This window comes from Osmia lignaria, chromosome 14 (genome assembly GCF_051020975.1).
Source record: "Osmia lignaria lignaria isolate PbOS001 chromosome 14, iyOsmLign1, whole genome shotgun sequence".
Lineage (NCBI taxonomy): Eukaryota > Metazoa > Arthropoda > Insecta > Hymenoptera > Megachilidae > Osmia > Osmia lignaria.
Window position 1 is genome coordinate 10366912 of NC_135045.1, and position 25542 is coordinate 10392453.

Genomic DNA, 25542 nt, shown 5'->3' on the forward strand with positions numbered 1-25542 from the left:
TAAGATAAAGAACATTGAAATATCATTCACACATTGTATTCAAATATTCTTGATTGGGCAAATTAGAATTAGAATTAAACTTAAAATTCAACTATATTAAAAATTCCAGACAAATTTGACACATTTGAAGTGTAAGTTGCCTTATGTGACTCAATATTATATGGCAAAGGGTTAAGGAGAAGGGATGTCCCACCACTCGCCTTATTTTTCTATATTTTTTATTTGTAAATATAAGAGATAGAGAGAATCTTCTCCTAAGATTAGGAGTAAATGATGAGTAGCTTACGTTGCACCTAAATATACAGTACCGAGAATAATAGATTTGGTACAATATTCTAGAATCACCATGCATTATTTCTTATAAGTGTACAGTATTAAGAATAAGCTTCCCTTGGAAAAATGGTAATGTAGGGGAAGAAGGCCCTCACCTTCAGAATTACCATGCATTAATTCCTGTGAGTGTACTGTGCTAAAAATAGTGGACTTCCCTAAAAAAAATAATGAAGTAGGGAAAGTATGGGATCACCATACACCATTTTCCAGCGAGTGTACAGTACTGAGAATAGTAGGTTTTTTTTGGGAAAGAGGCTGTAATACTCAAGAATTATTTTTTCCTAAAGAAGTCCACCATGCCTCTTACTGTACAATACTCAATTTTATTATTATTTCCAGTAAATTAGAATAACACAAAAATGCAAAATTCAATTAAATTTCAACTACATGAAGCTTCATGAAAATTTTCCTCGCCTCTGTTCAATTTAGCATCATAATAATACGTACATACATGAATGCATTATCTCGGTAGTAATTGATCCTTCGGTTTGAACTTATAAACCCAAGTTGAAGGAAGACGAGCACGGACCTTGAGGAGATACATTGCACCGAGTACCACGCATACACGAGTCACGACTTTCTGCAAGGTCTTTACGGTTTCATTTTGATCGTTTATCCCTAGTCGAAACTAACGACCCATTTGTTTAGCATTAATAACCGCCGGTTCAGCAAGTTTTTTACATTCCTGATTCGTAGGATCCTAGTGTCCTTGCCCGGTTAAACCGTAACGTCCTCCGATTTCCACTGGGTCATCCTCGACGATCGTGATCGTTTCAAGGGCTCCCCTTACGGGAATTGAATAAAAAATCGCCGAGTAACACACCGGTTGCATTTATTCAGGGCTTTATTATTCGTTCAGAAGGAAATCCTACGAGAGATTTTCTATTTCTGCTTCAAAGAAATTTTATGCACGACAATTATTGGAAATTAATTAATTAATTACATTATAATATAATCTAAAAGATGTAATCATATTAACAGGTTGAATGCTACAGTGAAAATGGGCATTTATTGTGAGATGTATTGAAGCTCTAATTATTATTAAGAATAGGAATAGTTAATTTTCAAATTTCAATCTTTCTATTTGCTGTTTTACATATTGTTTAAAATGATGTTTTTCTATTATTTTGCTTTCAATTATTCAGATATGTATAATTTACGGCGCCGATCACCGATGACCCCCATGACAATCAACGTGTTAATCATCTAAATAAAACTTTTTCTATCAGCAATAAACTTAGGATTGTTATGATGCTACTTATGTTTTTTGGCTAACAGAAAAATTCGATTTAAAAGAAAGATAAACTTGCTATTCAACGTTTCTAAACGTTATTTTGAACGTCACTATGGCGGCTGTATCAATAACAATCCCATAAACACAAATAAAGAAAAGAAAAACAGTGGGACCTGTTCTGAATCCCATTATCGCCAAAATTACGACTTCTTATATATGCAACTATGTATACACAGCCTACGGAATAAATTTTTTTTTCCTAACTTCATTTACCTCATTTCTAAAGTTCTTATAACTTGTTCTATAAAATAATAATAAATTACAAGATCAACAATTTTGAAAAAAATTTAGCTTATACAAATGGAACTTCTGTTTTTGTAAAATAAGGTAAACACTAATAAATACCAGATCAAAGATGAATTTGAATTACAGATTTATATGATATTTTTTCGTTTTCTTTTGTTTTTTGTTTGTAATAGTATGAGACCACTATTTTTTATTAATAATATTTTCACTGCTTTTTATTTTGAATATTATTAAGCCATTGAACTCGTATGTCATGCTGAAGATGACATAAATTTTGTTGTAAAACTTATGTTTCTTTATCAAAAAGATTAGATTCTACCGTTGTATATCAATTTACTTAATTTGAATTAAAAAAAATATACATAAGTGGACGCGCAACAACATTGAAAACGAATCGAGTTCAAAGGGTTAATAATACATAGTAAAGAATTAAGAGATTAAATAATTTTTAATTAATTTCACTTTCATCCTCGTTTTGTTTCTTTTTTCTTTTTAATACAGAGCCTTTATTTTGTGGTTTTTTAAAAATATTTTAAATATCTTATCCATTTCATCTGATATCCAATAAACTCTTAGAATACTTTATAATTTCATATCATTTTAGAAAATTTGTGTACCTCGTCGTTATCATTACCAAACAGTATACCGTAAGTTACACGCAGAATAAGTACTTGAGTACACATAATTATCGAGAGAAAAAAAATGTAAAATGTTTGTTCTTGTGATCGATCAGCCACTACTTGATTAATTTCCTAACAGTTTTCTTCCGTCAATACATTGCAGGAAATCAAAATCTATTTATAACATATGGGTGTGTTGTATAATTTGTTAACTTTCTCTTATGTATCTTGTAAGATACGCAAGTTTATTAAATTTTAAAATGCATCATAATTTTTCCACAAAATTAATAATAATTTTCTGGAAAATTATGCTGTTTGGCAGCTTCAAGGTGTTAGTATTTATATGAACATTCATTTTCGAGGAAAATAATATTATTGTTTCAATTTTCACTCCTCACTGTAATATACGAAATACGAGTTTTGGAACAATATTTGTAATGCGTCCATTGAGTACTAAAATTGCAAGTGAAATATGTCCGCCGCAAGTCAGACACAGCAAGACAATGAAACACTATTTAAGAAGCTTTTACATTCATAAACTGATGTAATAGAAAATTTTAAATGCTTATAAACAGAGAGTAATGATTTAACAATCTTAAGAAAATGACAAAGATAGTAGACAAAATTTATATATTATGAAACTATGACTTATAATTAAATAATTCTTTGAGAAACAAATAATACTAATAAAATATACTTTCTGTTGTAATGATATAAAGTTCTATTTCAGGAAAATCATGAAGTATTTAAAATGTCGATTTTAATTTCTTATGAAACTAAAATGATTTAGCAATGAGATTTACAAAATTGTTTTAAATAATTATATAAAATTTGCTCATTTGAAAAACAGTTGCCTTACGTAACGATGCGCCATTACCCCACACACACGTATTTTTGTACACGATATCGGAATGACGAGCGTAACAAATTTAACACGATAAACAAGGGAACTTTCTGTTATTTGGGACGTCCTTCAAAATACGAAATTTTAAATTTTTCTATGTTTAAAAATGGTCTATTTAATCATTTTCAAAAAAATATCAATTATATGACGTTGACTCATTAGTGGATGACACTTGAATTTCCATAGGAATATCCATATTAGGAATCCTCTGTTTTATCTGATTAAAAATCCTCATAGTGGATACTTGAGTAATAGGTATAATAAAGTATTGTGAAAGTGATAGATAAGATTTAGTCACAATAAAAATATTGTCAGTGTGTTAGGCGTTAATTAATTTATCAGGGACTACTGATAAGCATATATGTCAGTGAAAGGTGCAGAATACTCTACTGATTAAATCAATGATATTTATGAATATTATTATGATAAAAATGAAATAATTTCAGAACAAACACCTCTTTTATATATGATTTGCATCATATCAATGTGTTAATTCATCCAGTGACCTATTAAACCGCTAAAAATACATTAACTTCAAAAGCAAATTTTGAATTTGATAAACATAATTTCCTCTATAAGAACAAAACAGTGTACTCTGACGAGTTAAATTACTTACCACAAGATCATTGATGTATGAGCAATGAATATTTCCAAACTTCAATTTCTTCAATCAGGTAACAAAGGATGTAAAGTTATGGTGAAATGTTAAAAAAAAAATCACGAATACCAATGGATCAATGTAAAAACTAATTCTAGCCAAGATTATGTTCTACTTGGGTAAGGTTGGAGTACCGGTGGGAGGCAGCCACATAATTTTCACCGCTGTTCTCGGACGGACAGGGCCGTCCAAATTCGTCTCGTTGTCCACCCTCTACCGCGATTCCAACATCAACTCTATACTAATTTCCTGGTTCGTAGCATGTCTGATCCGCAGACATAGTCACGTCGAGCTTTTGCGTGGGCAGACGCTCTGGCCAGCCCTGGAGGCGTCCCGCGTGCCCATCTTCGGTAGCGTCGCGTACGCTGCGGATGTTATATCTGGCGTCGCGGCGCCCTCGAGCTTCAGCCGCTCCTCAGCCGTCCGTCGATTCACAACTCACCCCCACGGTTAGTAATTTTGCGAGATTTCGTTATACTTTCAATCTTCGAGAAGAAGTTCTGGTGTATAGTGAAGCAGGATCGAGTCTATTATTCGTGCTTGGTGGTGACATAGAAGTGATCGAATAAGATCAATCGATAGAATTTGGTAATCGTTACGAGTTGTAGTAGGTGCGCGAGAAACATTGTCTAAAGTGCGGAAGGTTATTTTCAAAGCAAATGGGATTTGGTCTCCTTATAATTAATTGAAAAGTTCCAAAGTGACCCATATTGATTCATATCAGACATAATCCTTCTTCTTCTTTCTGAAAGTTTCAAAAGTATATTAGGGGAAATATCAGAAGAATAATAGAAAATATATCACCACTAAAAGTTATTTTTGATATCGAATTGAAATTTTCTAGTTCCATTTCTAACTTATTGAGAAGCAGTTTGATAAAAAAGAAACGGCAATAATTTTCTAATTATTAGTTTCAACGACAGTATCTAACCTGAATAAATCTGTTTTCAGAGATATTAAAATAGCAGCAAAATGTGTGACGACGAAGTAGCAGCCCTTGTTGTCGACAATGGTTCCGGTATGTGCAAGGCCGGTTTCGCCGGAGACGACGCACCCCGCGCCGTCTTTCCCTCGATCGTTGGTCGCCCCAGACATCAGGGTGTGATGGTCGGTATGGGTCAAAAGGACAGCTACGTCGGTGACGAGGCCCAAAGCAAAAGAGGTATCCTCACCCTGAAATACCCGATCGAGCACGGTATCATCACCAACTGGGATGATATGGAGAAGATCTGGCATCACACCTTCTACAACGAATTGCGTGTGGCCCCTGAGGAACACCCAGTCCTTCTCACCGAGGCCCCCTTGAATCCCAAGGCTAATCGTGAAAAGATGACCCAGATCATGTTCGAAACCTTCAACAGCCCAGCCATGTACGTGGCCATCCAGGCCGTGCTGTCCCTGTACGCCTCCGGTCGTACCACCGGTATCGTCTTGGACTCTGGTGACGGTGTCTCCCACACCGTACCCATTTACGAAGGTTACGCCCTTCCTCATGCCATCCTCCGTCTGGACTTGGCCGGTCGCGATTTGACCGACTACCTCATGAAGATCCTAACCGAGAGAGGCTACAGCTTCACCACCACGGCTGAGCGAGAAATCGTTCGTGACATCAAGGAAAAACTTTGCTATGTCGCCCTGGACTTCGAACAGGAAATGGCCACCGCCGCCGCTAGCACTTCCCTCGAGAAGAGCTACGAGTTGCCTGATGGACAGGTCATCACCATCGGTAACGAGAGGTTCCGTTGCCCCGAAGCTCTCTTCCAACCTTCCTTCTTGGGTATGGAATCCTGCGGTATCCACGAGACCGTGTACAACTCCATCATGAAGTGCGACGTCGATATCCGTAAGGATCTGTACGCCAACAACGTACTCTCCGGTGGTACCACCATGTATCCTGGTATTGCTGACCGTATGCAGAAGGAAATTACGGCCCTCGCCCCATCGACCATCAAAATCAAAATCATCGCTCCCCCTGAGAGGAAATACTCCGTATGGATCGGTGGATCCATCTTAGCTTCCCTGTCCACCTTCCAACAGATGTGGATCTCCAAACAGGAGTACGACGAATCAGGCCCTGGCATTGTCCACCGCAAGTGCTTCTAAGCGTATCGTCGAGAAACCATCGACGTCGCACAGACATCAAGAAAACATCTCTCTGTCTGAAGAAAATCGACAATACGATCAGTCGAGTTTCTTCGAGCTATCATTACGCTGCAATAATGGAACGTTATCGGAATATTACAGAATCCGGATCATCATCAGATCTCATCAAATATACATCGCTGTGGTCATTTGTATCGTTCTTGAAGAAACGATGTCCTGGCTGATCACACTTTTAAAAACCCTTCCACCGTTTAAAAGGGTTCGCATTCATCTGTCACGTCATCGCGGCCGAGGAAACCGGCTTAGGTGTTGATTCTCCATACAGAGCTTACTCGTGGATGGCCATTTCTCGTTGACTATCAAAAAGGGTACGGTTGATGAAATTAGATCGTCTGACCGACCCACCAAATGCATCTTTTGACCGTGAAAGGGACATTCTGGATACACAAGAAAGAAATCAGGATCTTCAACGGGAGTGGACCAACTTCGACGGAAGCTTCGCTTGTTTCACTGTTATGCGAGATTCCTACACCTCCAATGAATTTCTTAATTTCAAAGCAATCTTACCATCGATACACTTTTAATTTTAATTTATTTTGTAAATATTATACACTATATTGCTATATATTGTTATACGATGTCAAAAAGTCAAGTGAAATATACATTGTCTCATACCATTATTTACACCCTTGGCTCCACTGTCTCAGTTATTTCTCTACATCTTCGAACTTTCTCCCTCTTAGTATAGCCTCAAATCCTTGTTTAGCTTACCGGTAGAACATCTGCAACACACATATATCATAGTGTCAGTATACATATACATAACATAGAAAGCTTAGAATTAATTTGAACAACATTCGTGCGGCTCTGTTTCTTGTTTTCAATATCCTGCCACAATATTGAATGTTAGTATTCAAGAACTTTGTATTCAAGTTTTAGAAATACATAACCGAATGCTGAAATACACGTCGCATATATACACAACAATTTACATTTAATTACATATTTGCATGTCGGTCTTTTGTTACAAAACATTTACATGCATATTGATGTCAAACGTGTTTCGTGCAAATTACCACAGCATATATGTTCGCCTCTTTATACACTGTAAAAAAGAAAAATTGTCGGTTTCTTTGCGGTACCAAAGCCCGAATATGTCTTCGAGAAATGTTCGTTCAAGTGGTTTTAAAATAACTATTGTTGTGACGTTGTGGTAACTCATGACCTTGGCCTATTATGACTAATCTACTCCTGAACGGTTCCTTTAACTATACGTTTTCCCAGAGGTATTTAGGAAATGCTTCCTATAAAAAGAGAATCGGACCGTATTTTTCGACAGCCCGATTTATAACCGTCGGAAGCTTCGTGAGTTTCGGATGAAAAATATTTCACTGCATTCCACGAAAGCCTTTACCGACGATAAGGTTCGCCAGAGAACCAGGGTTGGCCGATAAAAGAGTCGCAGATCCTGCGATTTATTTTCGTCCCGGTGCGTAATCTCGAAATATTCCTCCTACTCTGATATCTGGTACAAAGAAGAGAACAGTGCAGAGATCAAGCTTTATACGGTGCCAGCCTTAGAATTAACCCTCGCCCTCTTTATGACTCGAAATGAAAATTAATTTTACATAAATACTGTTTTTAATATTCGATATGCTTAAATTTTCTTAGAGAAGAATAGTGGAAACTTCTTTTCAAATAAATGAACTAAATTACTCGAGATCTTATAGATCGTTCGAAGGTTAAAAATTATATCAATCAGAGTAGATGATAATGTTAGATAATAGAATATTGAAATGGTGATTTTTCAAGATATTAGATGATAATAATATTATTGTTTTGCTAGAAGAGTGTGGTAACTAATTTTGGAAAATATTTCCATTCCTTATAAATATAGATATGAAAATTCATAGTTTGATTATTATTAATTTAACAATAATTTCTTGATGTTTGTATCGACGTTTAGAATACAGATTCATTTTTTTTCATTTCAGTTTGAAAGTTACAAAATATTTTGACTAGAGATATTCTATTATTTATAAAAATTTGAAAATTCTTTCAAACGAATAGAGTATCCGCGACACGAAATTAACTCGATAGAACTTGTCCTAACTATGATGTTACGTCCAGCAAAATGACTAGGAGGATTTTCAGCAGAAGTCTATTTGTACGCGAGATAAATCAGAGCCTTCAGTTTCCATCCGCATCATTTTCCATGCAACTGAAGTGCAACCACCTCTCGCCATGTTCAGTGTCTCTTTTTCAAACAAGACTACGACACAAGTATATAAACTCACTTCCGTAACCAAACGAAAACAATAAATACATTTCATACATTGGTAATTTCTCGAATTGGAAGCTATTACTCTTAACTCAAATCATTTTTAGCAAATTGAATATCGAATTTGATATGATCAAATAATTAACGGAAGAAAAGAAAAGAGAAAAAAAGAAATTTTTCAAAGCGTTACTATACACAGTAACAATTTGGAGTCTTAAATTTGAAAATTAATTATTTTTATCTGTTACAGTAAAAGCGTTAATTTAGTAAATGCATATATTTCCTAGTCATATCCATAATAAGAAAAATTTCACGGTCTGACTATACGTGCTCCTTTCCACTGTGGCGGTCAAAGTGTTAAGAAAAAAATTCTTTTAAAGATCCCAAGGAGGGATACAATTAAATATTAATTACATGAAATTTCAAATTCGTGATTTAATTAATTATTAGAAAGGACTAGTGGATAAAATTGCTCATTATTCATTATTCTTTTTGTATTACATTTTGACCCCTCATGGAAGTTAGGTCGAGGAACTTAGACTTGATGTGTATGCTTCGACAACAAATAGATAAACAATTAAACTAGAAAACTCTTCGAGATTCGGAAGCACAACGAAAATTGCAATAAATAATACTAAATAATTGCTATATCACTTGGTTTAATATGTTTTCTCCTAAAGCTTTAGTTTTTAAATAACCAAAGAATTATTATTGTTTTGATACAAAAATATCTTCAAAGTTGTAAATTTACATTTTTCTTCAGAATCCAAACTTTTTCTAAAAAATTGAAACTACTAAAAATCTACAAAGAACGCCTGTTGAATATCAAGCTTTATTGAACAGTGTAATTATTTTTCTGATTATTGCACAATTCTCTGTTTAAGAAGACCAACAAGAATTCTAACTAAAGATATAACTCTGGAACTCTAATAATACCTACTAACCACCATTTACAAGATTCCTGTGCCGTTACAAAATTGCTGAAATGATTCAGAAATACATGAAGACTTTAGTCAACTCCCGATAGAAAGATAAGAAAAATGAATCGAAGAGGTATGCGAAGGAAGGACGCCGAAGCGTTTGTAAAGAGACGTATTTTCCACGGTCCGGTTAGGGCCTGGGGCCGCCTAGTTCGGCGAGCGTCGCGACGCCACGCGAGGCAAGCCTTTTTCGTGCCTCTCGGCCAAGCACCATCCCACGAGAATGCGGGGGCGTTCTGACGAGAGCATATATTCGACGTCGCGACGCTCCCGAGGCACAGACGCCACTCCAACTCTGTCCCGTGCACGGTACGTAGAAATCTGATTTTTTTTTTTCTGGAGACGATTATTTCTACTTGGATACTATCGTCTACTCGAGAACAATCCTCGATCGGTTGTACTTGATTCTTCGATCGTCCTGAAGGAAGCCCTTCAGGAGCGTAGCGGGTGGACTTTTAAGGAAGCGGTCGAGTTCCTTCCGGTGTCTCGTATCTGAAATAGCATCGAGGGTTAATTACGTTCGAAGACAAGGTAACAGTGTAGCTTCGTTCAATGAAAATCTACTATTATTTTTTTCATTGTAAAATATTAATATTATTCAATGATAATACTTTGGTATTATTAAATTAATGCAAGGATTGGTATTTTTGAATTGATTGCTTGTATCGTTTTCCAATCAAGCACTTTTTAAAATTTTCATTCAATCAATTTTTGATCTATTTTGTTAATACTTGGATTACTTAATCAAGTTGGTGGAAATTTGAGGATGGTATATTTGTTGCACGTAGTAGCTGACAGTATCCAATATTACATAACTTTCTTTTATAATTGTGAATTATTCCCGTAGTTCTCGTTGACGGAAAGTATTGTATTACAACTTTCAAAAAATGTATCCTGAATGACCTTTTGAATTTTAAATTATTTGTCGCTCTTTTACTATTTCTCTGAATAACTTTTAGAATTTCTTTAAACCTGATACAGAATAACAGAGAATTTTAACTATGAATTATAAAAAATAATTAAATAGCTAATATTCAATTTGGAAATAGAAATAAAAGTTTCTCAATTCTGAAATACCAAAGAAAATCTATTAGCGTTTTCTAATATTACATATTTTAGAAAAAACCAAATAAACAGTTACAAATTTTTAAAGTAACAAAATTCTGATGGATCATTCCAAAAAAAAATTACTATGAAATTTGTTTCAATATACCTGGATTATTTCAAATTTTTAATCTTCTCTTAAAGTAATGTAAAAATCATCTTTTGCAATTCGACAGATACTTTCCATCAACTAATATTTTCCAAGCTCTACTAACTCTGAAAAACGTTATTTCACGTGCGAACTTCTTCCCTCGTCTTTGAAATTCCTCTAAGCAGCTAATCACGAGTGCCAAAAATACTCTTACGAGGCGAATGGCCGGCTCTATCGTCATGTTTAGGCATATTCGAGGTCTTTGCCCGTGTGCGAAGCTCGTCCTTTTGTGAGCAGAGCATAATTTTGGCACGCGCGGGCCTCGTCGTTATGCTTTATCCTCTCGGTCCGAGCGGAGCCGCGCCGAGCGGTGCTGCTCACCATAATCGTCGCTTGCACTTATTAGGGATCGTCCGTCGATCGTACGTCTAAAGTTAGCGTCGCGGCGCACCGAAATAGTGCCGCGACGCCGGGGCCGCTTGCCTATCGTTTTATAGGCAACTGGGTCAATTCTGGCGGACACCGCCGCTTTCCCTCAAAACGTCGCCGTGTTGTACTTGATTTTTTTATATCGTTTCTTTCTATCCAACCTTGTTTCACGCTTCAACAATATTTACGAAATACAAGATTCTTCTTTTTCTTTTCGATGAATTATTTCACAATTTCACGTCACGTATTGTTCGTATTTAAAACCTTTCCCTGAAATGTTTCTGTAAATAATAAACTTGTTACTTATTAAAAAAGCTTAAAATATGTTTCACTTATTCATTGATAATTTAGCCAAATTTAAAATTGAATAAGACCTAAATTCTTCTATTGTGATAATAGACGTCAGAATAACAGTTTACAAATTTTTTAAATAATTCCATCACCACTAAATTAAATGCAAACAACTTGGACGATCGATAGAGTGGCAGTGTCATTTGCTATGAATTTTGAAATAATTCAGACAGATCGAAAGCTTTAGTATTTTCGACCACAATGAAAATAGAAGCCTAGTGAAATGCAATATTAATAAACTCATGTATTAATGAAATCGAGCTAACGAAATTATACAAAGCAAACAACAACTAGCAACCAAGAACGGACGCGATTTCTGTTACAGAGAAATAAAATCGAAGAAGAAACAAAATGTGTGACGACGAAGTAGCAGCCCTTGTTGTCGACAATGGCTCCGGTATGTGCAAGGCCGGTTTCGCCGGAGACGACGCTCCCCGCGCCGTCTTCCCCTCGATCGTTGGTCGCCCCAGACATCAGGGTGTGATGGTCGGTATGGGTCAAAAGGACAGCTACGTCGGTGACGAGGCCCAAAGCAAAAGAGGTATCCTCACCCTGAAATACCCGATCGAGCACGGTATCATCACCAACTGGGATGATATGGAGAAGATCTGGCATCACACCTTCTACAACGAATTGCGTGTAGCCCCTGAGGAACACCCAGTCCTTCTCACCGAGGCCCCCTTGAACCCTAAGGCTAATCGTGAAAAGATGACCCAGATCATGTTCGAAACCTTCAACAGCCCAGCCATGTACGTGGCCATCCAGGCCGTACTGTCCCTGTACGCCTCCGGTCGTACCACCGGTATCGTCTTGGACTCTGGTGACGGTGTCTCCCACACCGTACCCATCTACGAAGGTTACGCCCTTCCTCATGCCATCCTCCGTCTGGACTTGGCCGGTCGCGATTTGACCGACTACCTCATGAAGATCCTAACCGAGAGAGGCTACAGCTTCACCACCACGGCTGAGCGAGAAATCGTTCGTGACATCAAGGAAAAACTTTGCTATGTCGCCCTGGACTTCGAACAGGAAATGGCCACCGCCGCCGCCAGTACTTCCCTCGAGAAGAGCTACGAATTGCCTGATGGACAGGTCATCACCATCGGTAACGAGAGGTTCCGTTGCCCCGAAGCTCTCTTCCAACCTTCCTTCTTGGGTATGGAATCCTGCGGCATCCACGAGACCGTGTACAACTCCATCATGAAGTGCGACGTCGACATCCGTAAGGATCTGTACGCCAACAATGTACTCTCCGGTGGTACCACCATGTACCCTGGTATTGCCGACCGTATGCAGAAGGAAATCACTGCCCTCGCTCCATCGACCATCAAGATCAAGATCATCGCTCCCCCCGAGAGGAAATACTCCGTATGGATCGGTGGTTCCATCCTGGCTTCCCTGTCCACCTTCCAACAGATGTGGATCTCCAAACAGGAGTACGACGAGTCCGGCCCAGGCATCGTTCACCGCAAGTGCTTCTAAGCAGTTATGCTCGATTCAAATTATTATTTCTATCAATATTGTTATTGCTACACCTTTTTCCCAAAATGCACCGTTCACTGCCGTATCGCTTCGTTTTAGTTGCGTATCCGTTAGTTCAATCCTATCGGCACTCGTTCTACGTGGCGGTGAGATTTTTTCCGACGAACATGGTCTGAACATATACGTCATCTTTTGTATATAAGTTTACATCTACGGAATAAATCAGTCTTATATTCTTACAACTAATGAAAACGTAGCTATTCATTTTACGATTCCCTAAATATCGATTCATTTCTAATTGCGGTATATCTTTAGTATACTAATTTTCACTACAATTATACAACATTGCGTTCTTTTAGTTGGTTGATCTAATTAAAACAATATTCGTCACTTTGTTATGATTAAAGGTCGGTCGAGCAAGTGTCGTGCATTTGCAATAGAATAGAATAGTACACATTAGAGGATGATTTGGAAAAAGAAGGGTAGGTTCAGTTATCGTACACCGATAATTGTAACGAGAGAAGAAAACGAAATAGATGATCTCGGTTCTAAACAAAATTCTTAGGATACATTTTATTACATTGTCTATAAAAACCAGTCTAATGGCACTAGTATATTGTATGTACATAACATATATTTTGAAGGGGGTGGTATGCATCATCTACCATGCATGGGAGTTGAATCATACATAGGGGTAACTCATTCCTTCTACCACAATTACCGGGAATATCCGATTCGGCTGCTTTACACTTATCAGAGATAGATGCACCCTCATCCAGGGATAGATTCCTGCATACTGTTGGCTTTTCCCTTCAGCGTAGTCCAAGCCTTGAGTGTTTGATTTGTTTGAGTCCTTTGTACTGCCATACCTGCAAAGTTTTTATTTTGTCAGTATAATTTATAACTCGCATTTACACAGAACAAATGATTTGATATCCCTTATGGAGCTTTTTTCAAACTCTTTCAATTCTCTAAACATACATATCAAATAACATCAATTTAAAATTTTTTATCTAAATTTATTTTAAAATATCAGAAATTATTTTATAGATTAATTTTCATAATATTTTTATCTTACCGTTGAAGATTATCATTATTCAACCGATAGATGAGTTCACAGAATACTTTGATCTTACACGTGTTCGTCCGTAAAAGAAAATCGTATCACCTTCGATCATTCTGTTTCTTGTCATCCTGCTACGCGAGCACGAAACTTGCAAACCTTTCGTCGAATCCACCACCGCGTGTACGTATTAGGAATTCCGTGTGAAAGCTTCTTTCCGATAAAGACGCGCCGTTTCGGGGTTGAAACTCTGCAATGCGAATCTGCGAATCGGTCCGATGCCTCTGCCGTGGTTCTAGCAGAAAGGTGGAGGGGATCGGTGGTGGCTCGAGCTACGTCGTCGCCCCGCGCACTCCCAATTATAGAAATCAGCCTAATCGTCCAATAATTCGATTCTATACACTTTTCATCGACCAGCTAATCGGCCCATTTGCACCGACGTTACATACGATCGTAAATTCAGATCATTTAACATTGAAAATGGCATCACGTGTCGACTATAATTCAGATTATTATCGTTGGCACGGTGCATACGTTTATGACCACGAATGACAGATCAAAATGCCCATCTTAGCTATGTTTAATGACACTTTGGCTTTGATGTGACACAAGTTCCTTTTTTTAAATTCAAGGGAATGAAATTGAATTATTATTATCTTATGATAATCTTGTTTTCAACCTTCATTGAGATTATAATTTGCTTCATTTTCTATTTTAAATCGATTGGAATTGCATTCGTTTCCCGGATGAAGATATATAGACTGTACATTCATCAAGAACACTTATTTGCAGAAGTTTCAGCATAAACGAGTGAGTCACGATTCTCGTATTAGCTGAAAATATAGACCTAATTCAGAAACACTATAGTCACAAAGGAGATATTCATCTTTATGTCTATAAACAATTAAGGAATGAATTTATTGAGTCTACTTTGTATGAACTTCAATTTGATATCGTTATAATTCTTACGTATATTAATCATTCATTCTTTGATGCAAAATCAGCTTTAACTCAGTTCTAAAAAAAGCCTTTCTATGCAGAAAATCATAAATCACATTTTACCATTAATCGCGTGAACTTCATAATCCCCCTGCTAACTCAATTCTAAAAATCTTCCACACTTCGTACGATATGTCAGAAATGGAGATGGGGTCCACGGAGACCCACCCTCCGTTTAAATTCGAAATGGTTGCATCGAAACCGAAGAAGCAGAATCGATAATAACACGGATGCCCTTCGACCCTTGATGAATTAGCACCCGAAGAACGACGTCCCTGGCGTGTGCCGAGTCCTTATTTGGATTGGGGGGCCGTGTGCCGCCGCCTCGTCGCGACGCACGGCGTCTCTCCCTCTCGGCGTCACGGTTAGGGCGGCTAAGGACTAGGCGGTGGCGGCGGGCTGAGACGAGTGTTAATGCACGATAGATTTCCATCTAAGGGGCGGATCGCTATTTTCGGCTGCGAACCGATATGGATAAAGGGACCCCACAGAGCCGGCACAGTGCCACTCGTCGCTCTCGGTCTCTTGCACGACGTACGCCCTAAGCGACCGTTGCCGATCTCTCGTCATTTAGCGAACGGTAAATCGTAAATCGAGTTTGTGTTTTGCATCCTAAGACGACATGCACCGGTGTGTGCCTTTCGCCTTGATCGTTTCGTTTGATTAAGACGGGAGATACACACGGACTGCTTTTGGTCCTCCCGGTTGAAGAAAACGGGAAACAGTGCGTTTAATATTACCCTATTGGAAGCATGATGAAGGTGTAATCCGTCGCGTTTCAGTGATATCGTAAAGGAAATTGGTGTCAACCGTGTCGAGGACCTAGCAGTTGATCGTTTAAGAATCTTGTTGCTCGATCATGCATGTCCAGGGATAATTGTGAAGTGACTCTAATACTTGTGTTTCTTTCTTCCTTTTTTTTCTTTAATAATTGGTAACTGCTGTTTTCTGACTTCAGTAATAACTAACGACTGAGTACTTCTCTTTGAAGTAACAAAGTAATTCTATTGAAAACGGTTCATTAGAATATCTCGTTAATGAATTAAATTTCTTTTAATGAGTTAATTGTATGGTGTCATGAAATTTAGAAATTTTATTCTTGTTGCTTGCAATTAATATCAGATAATTCATTTGATAAATTAATTTAATCCTTTCGCTTCTATAAATGGCTATAGCTATCCATTATTAAATAATTACTAAAGTCACTCGATACCGATCATCAGTAAAATATGTAAAGTGGAACTTACTAAACTTACTTAACTGTATTATATTACCACAGCGAAGGGGTTAATTTATTCTTTCGTCTTTTATTAACCTCCTCTTCTTCAAAATTTCTATATTTCACTAATAATAAGTAACTCTTTTATAAAAGAAAAACTACTAATTGATACCTAATTAATATACCTACACATTACAAAAGAATATTTAAAGAGTACGGATTCTCATATACTTAATGTAATTCTCACAGAAAACTAATAATAATCAAACAAGATGTGTGATGATGATGTTGCGGCACTAGTCGTGGACAATGGGTCCGGTATGTGCAAGGCGGGATTCGCTGGAGATGACGCACCACGTGCCGTCTTCCCCAGCATCGTTGGCCGTCCACGTCATCAGGTTGGTCAAATTTGAAAATTACACACAAATCCACAAACCCTCCAATCTATCGATACCAACGTCTGACCAACGATTCTAATAACTATTCCAGGGTGTGATGGTCGGTATGGGTCAAAAGGACAGCTACGTAGGAGACGAGGCCCAGAGTAAAAGAGGTATACTTACTCTAAAGTATCCTATAGAACACGGTATTATAACCAATTGGGACGATATGGAGAAGATCTGGCATCATACCTTCTACAACGAATTGCGTGTCGCGCCTGAGGAACATCCAGTACTTCTAACCGAAGCCCCCCTGAACCCCAAGGCTAATCGTGAAAAGATGACCCAGATCATGTTCGAAACCTTCAACAGCCCAGCCATGTATGTGGCCATCCAGGCCGTGCTGTCCCTGTACGCTTCCGGTCGTACCACCGGTATCGTCTTGGATTCCGGTGACGGTGTCTCTCACACCGTACCCATCTACGAAGGTTACGCCCTTCCTCATGCCATCCTCCGTCTGGACTTGGCCGGTCGCGATTTGACCGACTACCTCATGAAGATCCTGACCGAGAGAGGTTACAGCTTCACCACCACGGCTGAGCGAGAAATCGTTCGTGACATCAAGGAAAAGCTTTGCTATGTCGCCCTGGACTTCGAACAGGAAATGGCCACTGCCGCCGCCAGCACTTCCCTCGAGAAGAGCTACGAGTTGCCCGATGGACAGGTCATCACCATCGGTAACGAGAGGTTCCGTTGCCCCGAAGCTCTCTTCCAACCTTCCTTCTTGGGTATGGAATCCTGCGGTATCCACGAGACCGTGTACAACTCCATCATGAAGTGCGACGTCGACATCCGTAAGGATCTGTACGCCAACACCGTACTCTCCGGTGGTACCACCATGTACCCCGGTATTGCTGACCGTATGCAGAAGGAAATCACTGCCCTCGCCCCATCGACCATCAAAATCAAGATCATCGCTCCCCCCGAGAGGAAGTACTCCGTATGGATCGGTGGATCCATCCTGGCTTCCCTGTCCACCTTCCAACAGATGTGGATCTCCAAGCAGGAGTACGACGAGTCCGGCCCAGGCATTGTCCACCGCAAGTGCTTCTAAAATGTCGCACCCAATATGGGGTTACACGATTTTCGACTGCTTTCTTTTCTTTTTGTTTTCTTTCCATGCTCACGATTTTCGAGCCGTGATCTCTTCACACACGCACATGAATGTATCGAAGTTAAGGAGAAGAAAGGGAGAAGAAGGTAGAAAGGGGTGGGGGATTACAAAGTTTTTGGGATACGAAAATTACTGAAGTGCCTTTATTCAACACATTTATCAGACTGTACTTTACTTTGTAGTTTATACATCACGACTGTTTGTTATTACCGTTACTTAATTTATTGACATTCTTCTCCTCGGTCATTTTTCCAAACGAGCCCTTCTCGGTCTTGTAAACCATGTATTAAGCAGATATTTACATGCACTATACGTACACGCACACACATACAGGCTATATTGAAATCGTACGCGCACGTAAAAAAAAAATATTTCTTTGGCATTTGCAATACACATACGGGGGTGGTAAACGACGAGAGTGAAGTATACGATGGAATACCATAACCAGGCGCATCGACGTCGGCTCATATTGCTGCCTGGCGTATTGTTCTTATTATACTATATGATTAATGATAATAAAACTGTATTATATAATAACTGAATGTCGGATTATGTGAACCTTTATCGTGCGCGATGTCTCAACGTGGATGATATAATGAACTCGAGCCCAAATTGCGATTTAATACTCCAAGGAATTTGAAAGAAATATTGTGTTTTGGTTTCTGATGACATTTAACTTTGGATACAGTGTATTCTGGCGCTCAGCCAATTTGTGCGTAACTTTAAGTGATTATTTATATTTTTTTATTTGCTTTAAGAGGATAGAGGATTACACGACGATAAACCGTGAAATTACTATTTTTATTTTTAAATAATTTTTCTATTTGATTTCTTAAAGTGTGATCGATAAAAAGTCAATTTAATTAAAATTTGCGCTTTCCTCTGTTATATCATGAATCAGTGATACCAGTCATTTGGATCTAGAAATAGTACCCACAGCTGTTCGCTTAGAACATTTTACGAAGACATTACCAGCCAATTAAACGATCGCAGTATAATTATCTCGAGGATGGAAATAATTAAATTTATCGGCTCTCCTTAAGATTTATATTTCAGTTCTTAGTCTCAAGACAAAAGCTTTTCGATCTACAATTCCTTCGTCTCCCCCGCGCGCATCATCGATGCCAATTTTTTTATTTCCGTACAAATAAATATTCGTTTTTCGTTATATAATAATTGTACAGAATTCCCGTAAACGGGAATTTGAAGAATATCGTCGGGTCTATTTGATCTACGATGTGGTTGTCGATTTGAATTCTTTCCTCGAAGAAAAAGCTACGAGCAAGCCGTAACCCAACACGAGCGGCAAACTCTGGTACAAATAAAGAAATAGCAAAAATAGAGTTGTTGGTAGCCGTGGATGCTTAACGGGGAGTGCATACCGGGGGTCCCCAGATTACCTCCTAGCCTTACAAGGCCCCCGAGTGACTTACGTTTATTCTGACGCTTCGATGACTAAAATTAGAGCTCGCACTCTTTGGGACGCGTGTGTGCACCTGCATGGGGTGGACGTGCGCCAGTTTAGCATCATTCCTCTTCACCAGTTAAACACACGATGAAAATGTTAAGACCGAAGAATGGATGCCCTTTGATTAACGATAACTGGAAATCCCAGCAGATAAAGACTGTTTAATTATCGTGGCATCAAATCTAAATTACCAATGATAAATTCTAGAAATCTAGGTTTTTCTTTTTAATTGAATTAGCGTTGATAAATATTTTGATCTTTTTCTGACTTTTTTATAACCCATAATATTAAAAGAATAATATTACATATTATCCTTCCCCAGAAATATTTGTTGTCTTTGCAATTACCGGCATCACTATGGGAAAAAATTTTTCTTTATATTAATACTTAATATTAATTAGTTAGCTTTTCAGTGAGTTTTGGTTAGGACTTTTAGAGAAACTTTAGATTATAAGATATAATATCATATAAGAGCAATAAAGTTTGATATTTGTTTAATTTTCTTAAAGATTTGATAAGTAATCTTTGATCTGATAATATATGACTAATATAAAAATAGAATGTTTTGAGTGATAAGCTCTGATGTTGTTCATTTATACTGACAAAGAATTCCTTTTTTATCTATTTTAATAAAAGAAATTCCTTATCACTGATAAAGTAATTTCTTTTTACAATTTTTTATAATCTTTTTTAATTAAGCACTTGGAATAATTACTAATTCATCATGAATATTTTTTTTTAGTCTCTTTAAATTAAAGGAGATAACATGATCTACATATACACACAGATACCTATATACTCTCATTTAATCATTTGATATGTTACATTTATACGCATGTCTCATAACACAAGGTATGTAGCGAACTTCTTTATCAACGAAAAACGAACAAAAAATTACTCACGTAACTTCCTTGCTTGATAAAACACCACGTATGTACTCATTTAAGTGCTTACATTGAACTGACAAAGAATTCATTCAGGTGTCATTTAAAACGATACATTATACCAAGTGTCATTTGATTTTTGGAAAAATTATAATAATTACTGCAATCATGTGTGTCGTATTAAAACGAACAAATGAAATAGATGATGAAGGAAGAGATCATCCTTTTTAAAATACAATTGCGTCGTCATGTAATACAAAAAGAAGTAAAATGTTGATAGAAATTCACGCGCTGACAAGTACAAGGAGAATAAGTTAGTGAACTGTGAATATTAACGTGTACAAAACACCTGGCGTTCAGACAAAAATTGTACTCGAAAATGCCGAGGTTACACAGTACCACGTTAATATGTTAATCGAAATATCATAGAATTTAAGAACGTAAGACACATTTTAAAATGTAATTAATATACATAAGGAAAAAATAATGTTATCTACTGAAACTCAGATCAATCTTTTATATGTATTTAATGTTATAGAAACATGTGGTTTCACACTTTATTGACCAGAAACGCCACTTGGCGCTCTAAATAAAATAACTGTTATTTATTATGTGCGCCAATTTCCGAACTTAACTATGCCTGAATTTGAAAAAACTTAATTATGAATTTGGTACCTAAAAGTAAATTAAATGACTAATAAGTCCACCGATCCTTTCCTTAGAAAAATATATTTTTAGAAACAAAAAAGTATGGTCAACAAAGTGTTGAATAAGTTAATATTTCATATAATTCAAAATTTAAATTATTATAATACAACAAATTTAAAGAATGAATGAAGATATTTTCTTTACAGATTAATATTATATTGGCACAAAATGTAATGTTAAATTATTATTATTATTGTTATTATTAGCCAAACACATTCATAATGGGAAAAATTATACCAATGAGCTGGTTGAACCAGATATTGTTGATTTTAAGTATATTATGTGTATCATTGTCTTTAATCATTCAACAATGGGCAGGTCTCATACCACTACCAATTTATATTTCTATATCATGGGCTATTTTTATTATAATAATGTCAGTATGGCTTAGTTGTTTTTTGCTTCAACTTACTTTAAAAACAAATAGCCCACTTAAAATCAAATTGCTTCACAATTGGTTATATCAAAAGTTGGCAAATAGTTTGAAACTACATAAACCAGAAAAAAAAGATGATTCTAATAGCGAATCTGAAAATAAGGCAAAGAGTAGTAATATAAATTTTGTACAAATAACTAATGAGAAAAAAACTGGCAATGTTTCAAAGATAAAGAAATTACACGACAAAACAGTTAAATCTGGTGCAAAAAGTATTTCTTTAAGAAAAAAGAAAAACGAGGAACTAAATAATTTAGTAAAAGAAATACATTTGAAGTGTATAAATGCTTGGTATAAATCCATCAGCAATGAAAAATCATTCCCTACTGAAGCACAAGAATTATTAAGAAAATTATTGACCAAACTATTTTATAAAATCAGTTCAATAGACAAAGTGGTGCTTACTCATAAATTGTCAAATGTGTTCTTATTACATTTAAAAGAATATTATAGGTATGACTTGAGAGTTTTGAGACCTTATAAAGTTTTTTAAAGTAAATTTATTATTCTATGTAACTGGTTTTTATTATAGAGCATTGCGAAGAGTAGAAAAGGGAACAGCTCCAAACATAGAGGAAGCATTCAAATATTTACATCCTGGTTCTCGTAACACATCAACATTAGAGCATATGCTTCATCAAATGGTCACTATTTTATCAGAAGAATTTTTACAATGGGAATTAACAAGTTCATTACCATGTAAAATATTACTATCTATATTAGCAAAAAGATTATTATTAGTCATAGAAACAATAAGTTCTCCAAATTGGTTGTTTCAAAGTTTATCAGATTTACTACAACCTATACCAAAAGAGGCTGCTGAAGTTCTGAATAATCAGGGAGCAGATACATTACATACCAAAGTATATTTTTAACTTTTATGAAGTTTAATTAAATTTTCATGAATTAATAATTATAAATTATTTTAGAAAATTATATCCAATGCTTTATCTGATGGAATGGCATCTGCAACAGCAGCTGTAATTCCACGACCACTTCCAAAACAAAAATCTGACTCATCTACAAAGCCTTCGAGTCGGGATAAAAATTCTGTATCTACAAATGATCAAAGACCCATCCTACACTTAGACAATTTAACTAAAGAATATAGAGGTCTTTGGGGTCAAAGTATGACAGAGCTGGATTCTGAAGTAGATGAAGATAAAATGTCCCCTGTATATGAAGAACCTACAGATTTTGCTACAACAATTGCTAGACTTAGAAATGTATTACAACAAAAATCAACTGTGAATACACCTCTGTGAGTAATAATATTTTATTTTTTTAATAGTATATCAAATATACTCGTACATTATATTTTCCAGACATGTGGAGGAAAAGTCTTACGTAGTATACGAGGGTAGTCAATTCATAAATCTGTCAATACCTTGGACAGAATTTCATACAGCTTTTGATGGTTCTCAACAATTACTTTATTGTATTCAATTCGATGACGTGGAACAACGTGAAGTAGATTTGTTCGAAACTACGACTGCTACTGTTAGAAGACAATACCGCGATTTTGCTCAGTTACATACTAGTCTACAAGAGGTGGGTTGAACCCCAATTACTTTATTATATTTCTTAATATCATACTTTATTTTATATAAAATACAATTTATAGATTCCAGAATTAGCTCCTATTATGCAAGACTTAGTATTACCAGAGGGTGGCCGCGTTGAATTAGAGAGTTACTTGAAAACATTGACAAGGCGTTTAGCTAACGAATGTCCTTCGCAATTACGACATTTTCTACGTCCAAGTAGTAGTGCAGGTAAAAAAGCAGATGCAGTTGCACCTCGATTTGATAGATTTCTAGCCAAAACTGTAACTGGTGTTTTCAATACATTGAGAACGGTTGTTCCGGGTTTTGAGATTGAACAAGAAGAGGAAACTGTGCCATTACCTACATTAATGCCTTTATCTGATATACCATGGAGATTTGTCGAAAATATCAAATCGGTAATCATATATTATATTGTATGAAATGAAAATTAAGAATTTACTCTTATCTTTTTTCGTTATTGAAACAGAAAAGTTTACTGACTGAATTACAACAATTAATAACTGAAAGAACTGAATATTCTTCTGTGGATACAGCATATGAAGCTGTTGATTCAATGGAAGGTACTGGTAATTCGGCGTTATTAAGTCACTGGTGGGAAATTGTAAAAAATTCTTATGAAGGTAAACATATAATATACTATAATATTGTAAAAATATTAAATATCAAAATATTCATGTTTTACAACTTTTCTTTTGACAGAAGAAATGGATGAATTGGACTCTCACTTAATGTTAACATGTATCGCTGTTGATCTTATCTGTGAATTACTAACAGGAGTTGGTAGTACTAATACCTTACAACAAGAAGCAGTTGTTAGGTGGACAAAATTATTGTTTGGAAATGTCACTGAACCTATATTACAAGTAATAACTTATTTTTTATTATTACAATAATTAATATTATTTTTGTATTAAATTGTGGAATTGATATAATTTACAGACTGCTATTTTGCGGGTTTTCGATTACTTGGGTAATATGTCACTTTATCGTAATATACAAAACAAAATTTCTGAGGAACCTCTAACAGAATTAAAGGAAAAGTTGTTACAACAGCTGTTAACCAAAATCCCAAGTGATATAAAATTGATATTTGGTGAAGATGATATGTTGAATATTTTAAAATATTTACTTGATTCCTATGAAATAAAAAAGATCAATCTAGACTTAAATCTACAAATAGTAGATGTTTTAGCATCACAGTTATTGATTTCGTGTAGGTTAAATCACGACGGTGCAGCATTTTAATAATTTTATTTTGTTTTTAAGTTCATTAGACCAGCAGTTCAATTCCTTTTTTTAAATTACATTCGAATAGTATTCTAGTTATATTAAAAGTTATTAATTACTGGAATATAATTTAGTCAAGAAGGAATTGATGTGCCATATGTAATAAATTTGTTAATAATTACCAATTTAGAACTATATAAAGTTTTCAAAACAAAACTACGTACCTGATTACATATTTACAATAAGGATGCCAAATATTTTTTTCATTAAAAAAATATAACTCTTATGAGTTGAATGATGTATGTTATATGCATATTTAGGTACTATGTGCATTTAAATTATACATTTGTATTTAATGTTTAAGTTTTGTACAAATATTTATGGAAAACTATTATATTTCACACTTAATAAAAATGTACACAAAACTCTTAAAAAACTAATATATATTTATTCTTACGAATAATAACATTTAGTTTATAATTTAAGATTCCTTCCCCTGTTTTTGAGCCTTTTGCTTTTCTAATTGTGCTCTGAAATAAATAAATAATTATGATTTGTAAAATATTCTTTTCTACATAAATTACTTCTTTTCTTGCTATTCTCTACATATTAAAATCTTATTAATACACACAATAGTATGTACAAAATGTATAATTGAATTTTCTAAATACATATATAAGAATAGTTTTAATTATTCTATTGTGCATAAATTGAAGAGGAATAGTTTTTAATACCCTTCAATAAAAGATACCTTAATTGCTGATTGAAATCATCCTCTACATCATCATCATCCCAATTATCTTCCCAAACACTAATATCTTCGTTGTCCTCATCCACTGCAGTCCAATCTATCAAGTCATTCAACAGAATTGAGGTTAGGTAACCGCATGTATGTTTATTTCTACCTATTTAACATTTATACCACTAAATTCTCATACCTTCTGCAGGGAATTCTTCAAACTCATCATCCTCCTCCAATAATCCCAAATCAACTTTAGTTTTATCGTTTTTGTTATCCGTCATTGTGAATTTAATATTGACAGCTCTAAAACTAACTTGATACGATACTATATGTACCGCAGTTCATCAGAGTCCATAACTGCGACGCGCAGGTTGGAAGATGGTGGGGGAACGCAGCGCGCTCTCCGCCAATCGCTTTCCACTTCGTTTGAGAGTATCGCTAATCAGGGCGAAGATGCGCACTGGAGATGCGCGAAGAACGAAAACTGGTTTTTTCGCAGTTATGGACTCTGGTGAACTGCGGTATAGAAAGAATGGGTTCGAATTTTCTAGAGAAATTTTGGAATGAGCAAACAATATTCAATGCTACCAACCGTTAATTTTAAAATTATACGTTGCAAAATCGTTATTTAATTAGAAAATAAACTAAAATGTATTATCATTTTAGCTATTTTCTCGCTATAAAACGTAAATTTGTTAACAAGAAATAACATACTAAAGTTATATATAGATTAATATTCTATATAATTTTATTAAGAAACTTTATAGCACTATTGCGTTGTTAGAGTGCATAGTTCCT

General features: G+C 35.9%; 5 protein-coding genes and 1 long non-coding RNA gene across 7 annotated transcripts; 4 read left to right on the forward strand and 2 right to left on the reverse strand.

Annotated features, from left to right (window-relative positions):
- The first annotated feature begins 4346 nt into the window (after positions 1–4346).
- Positions 4347–6838, forward strand: LOC117605639 (actin, clone 205). Its single transcript, XM_034327175.2, has 2 exons — positions 4347–4504; positions 5007–6838. Exon 2 carries the CDS (start codon positions 5028–5030, stop codon positions 6156–6158), a length of 1131 nt encoding a protein of 376 aa, XP_034183066.1. The 5' UTR covers positions 4347–4504; positions 5007–5027; the 3' UTR covers positions 6159–6838.
- A 2735-nt stretch (positions 6839–9573) lies between these two features.
- LOC117605638 (actin, clone 205) lies at positions 9574–12955 on the forward strand. Its single transcript, XM_034327173.2, has 2 exons — positions 9574–9728; positions 11720–12955. Exon 2 carries the CDS (start codon positions 11746–11748, stop codon positions 12874–12876), a length of 1131 nt encoding a protein of 376 aa, XP_034183064.1. The 5' UTR covers positions 9574–9728; positions 11720–11745; the 3' UTR covers positions 12877–12955.
- Positions 12956–15305: 2350 nt separating this feature from the next.
- Positions 15306–17812, forward strand: LOC117605637 (actin, muscle). Its single transcript, XM_034327172.2, has 3 exons — positions 15306–15518; positions 16407–16555; positions 16647–17812. The coding sequence occupies exons 2-3, from the start codon at positions 16430–16432 to the stop codon at positions 17649–17651; spliced, it is 1131 nt and encodes a 376-aa protein (XP_034183063.1). The 5' UTR covers positions 15306–15518; positions 16407–16429; the 3' UTR covers positions 17652–17812.
- A 714-nt stretch (positions 17813–18526) lies between these two features.
- On the reverse strand, positions 18527–20201 carry LOC117605642 (uncharacterized). The gene is made up of 2 exons (XR_004581760.2): positions 20082–20201; positions 18527–19313 (listed from the first exon to the last, which is right to left on the reverse strand). It is a non-coding gene; the product is annotated as an uncharacterized LOC117605642 (long non-coding RNA).
- LOC117605635 (uncharacterized) lies at positions 19856–24046 on the forward strand. Of its 2 annotated transcripts, none has more exons than XM_034327169.2 (9): positions 19856–20503; positions 20918–21660; positions 21740–22070; positions 22137–22468; positions 22533–22758; positions 22832–23170; positions 23242–23395; positions 23478–23638; positions 23715–24046. In XM_034327169.2, the coding sequence occupies exons 2-9, from the start codon at positions 20993–20995 to the stop codon at positions 24018–24020; spliced, it is 2517 nt and encodes an 838-aa protein (XP_034183060.2). In that variant the 5' UTR covers positions 19856–20503; positions 20918–20992; the 3' UTR covers positions 24021–24046. The 2 variants fall into 2 exon arrangements, with proteins under 2 accessions (XP_034183060.2, XP_034183059.2); XM_034327168.2 differs by having other exon boundaries at positions 19859–20503; positions 23475–23638.
- Positions 24047–24373: 327 nt separating this feature from the next.
- Sem1 (Suppressor of exocyst mutations 1) lies at positions 24374–25104 on the reverse strand. Its single transcript, XM_034327177.2, has 3 exons — positions 24941–25104; positions 24754–24850; positions 24374–24532 (listed from the first exon to the last, which is right to left on the reverse strand). Exons 1-3 carry the CDS (start codon positions 25023–25025, stop codon positions 24484–24486), a joined length of 231 nt encoding a protein of 76 aa, XP_034183068.1. The 5' UTR covers positions 25026–25104; the 3' UTR covers positions 24374–24483.
- Positions 25105–25542: the final 438 nt, after the last annotated feature.

Bases quoted from the DNA above. Each gene is read 5' to 3' on its own strand.
- Sem1 (XM_034327177.2), bottom strand. From the start codon at position 25,025: ATGACGGATAACAAAAACGATAAAACTAAAGTTGATTTGGGATTATTG. The intron at 24,851-24,940 runs GTATGAGAATTT...ATGACTTGATAG, and splicing joins TGAAGAATTCCCTGCAGAAG to ATTGGACTGCAGTGGATGAG. The intron at 24,533-24,753 runs GTATCTTTTATT...TATTTATTTCAG, and splicing joins GATTTCAATCAGCAATTAAG to AGCACAATTAGAAAAGCAAA.
- LOC117605637 (XM_034327172.2), top strand. From the start codon at position 16,430: ATGTGTGATGATGATGTTGCGGCACTAGTCGTGGACAATGGGTCCGGT. The intron at 16,556-16,646 runs GTTGGTCAAATT...TAACTATTCCAG, and splicing joins TTGGCCGTCCACGTCATCAG to GGTGTGATGGTCGGTATGGG.
- LOC117605638 (XM_034327173.2), top strand. From the start codon at position 11,746: ATGTGTGACGACGAAGTAGCAGCCCTTGTTGTCGACAATGGCTCCGGT.
- LOC117605639 (XM_034327175.2), top strand. From the start codon at position 5,028: ATGTGTGACGACGAAGTAGCAGCCCTTGTTGTCGACAATGGTTCCGGT.
- LOC117605635 (XM_034327168.2), top strand. From the start codon at position 20,993: ATGGGAAAAATTATACCAATGAGCTGGTTGAACCAGATATTGTTGATT. The intron at 21,661-21,739 runs GTATGACTTGAG...TTTTTATTATAG, and splicing joins CATTTAAAAGAATATTATAG to AGCATTGCGAAGAGTAGAAA. The intron at 23,639-23,714 runs GTAATAACTTAT...TATAATTTACAG, and splicing joins TCACTGAACCTATATTACAA to ACTGCTATTTTGCGGGTTTT.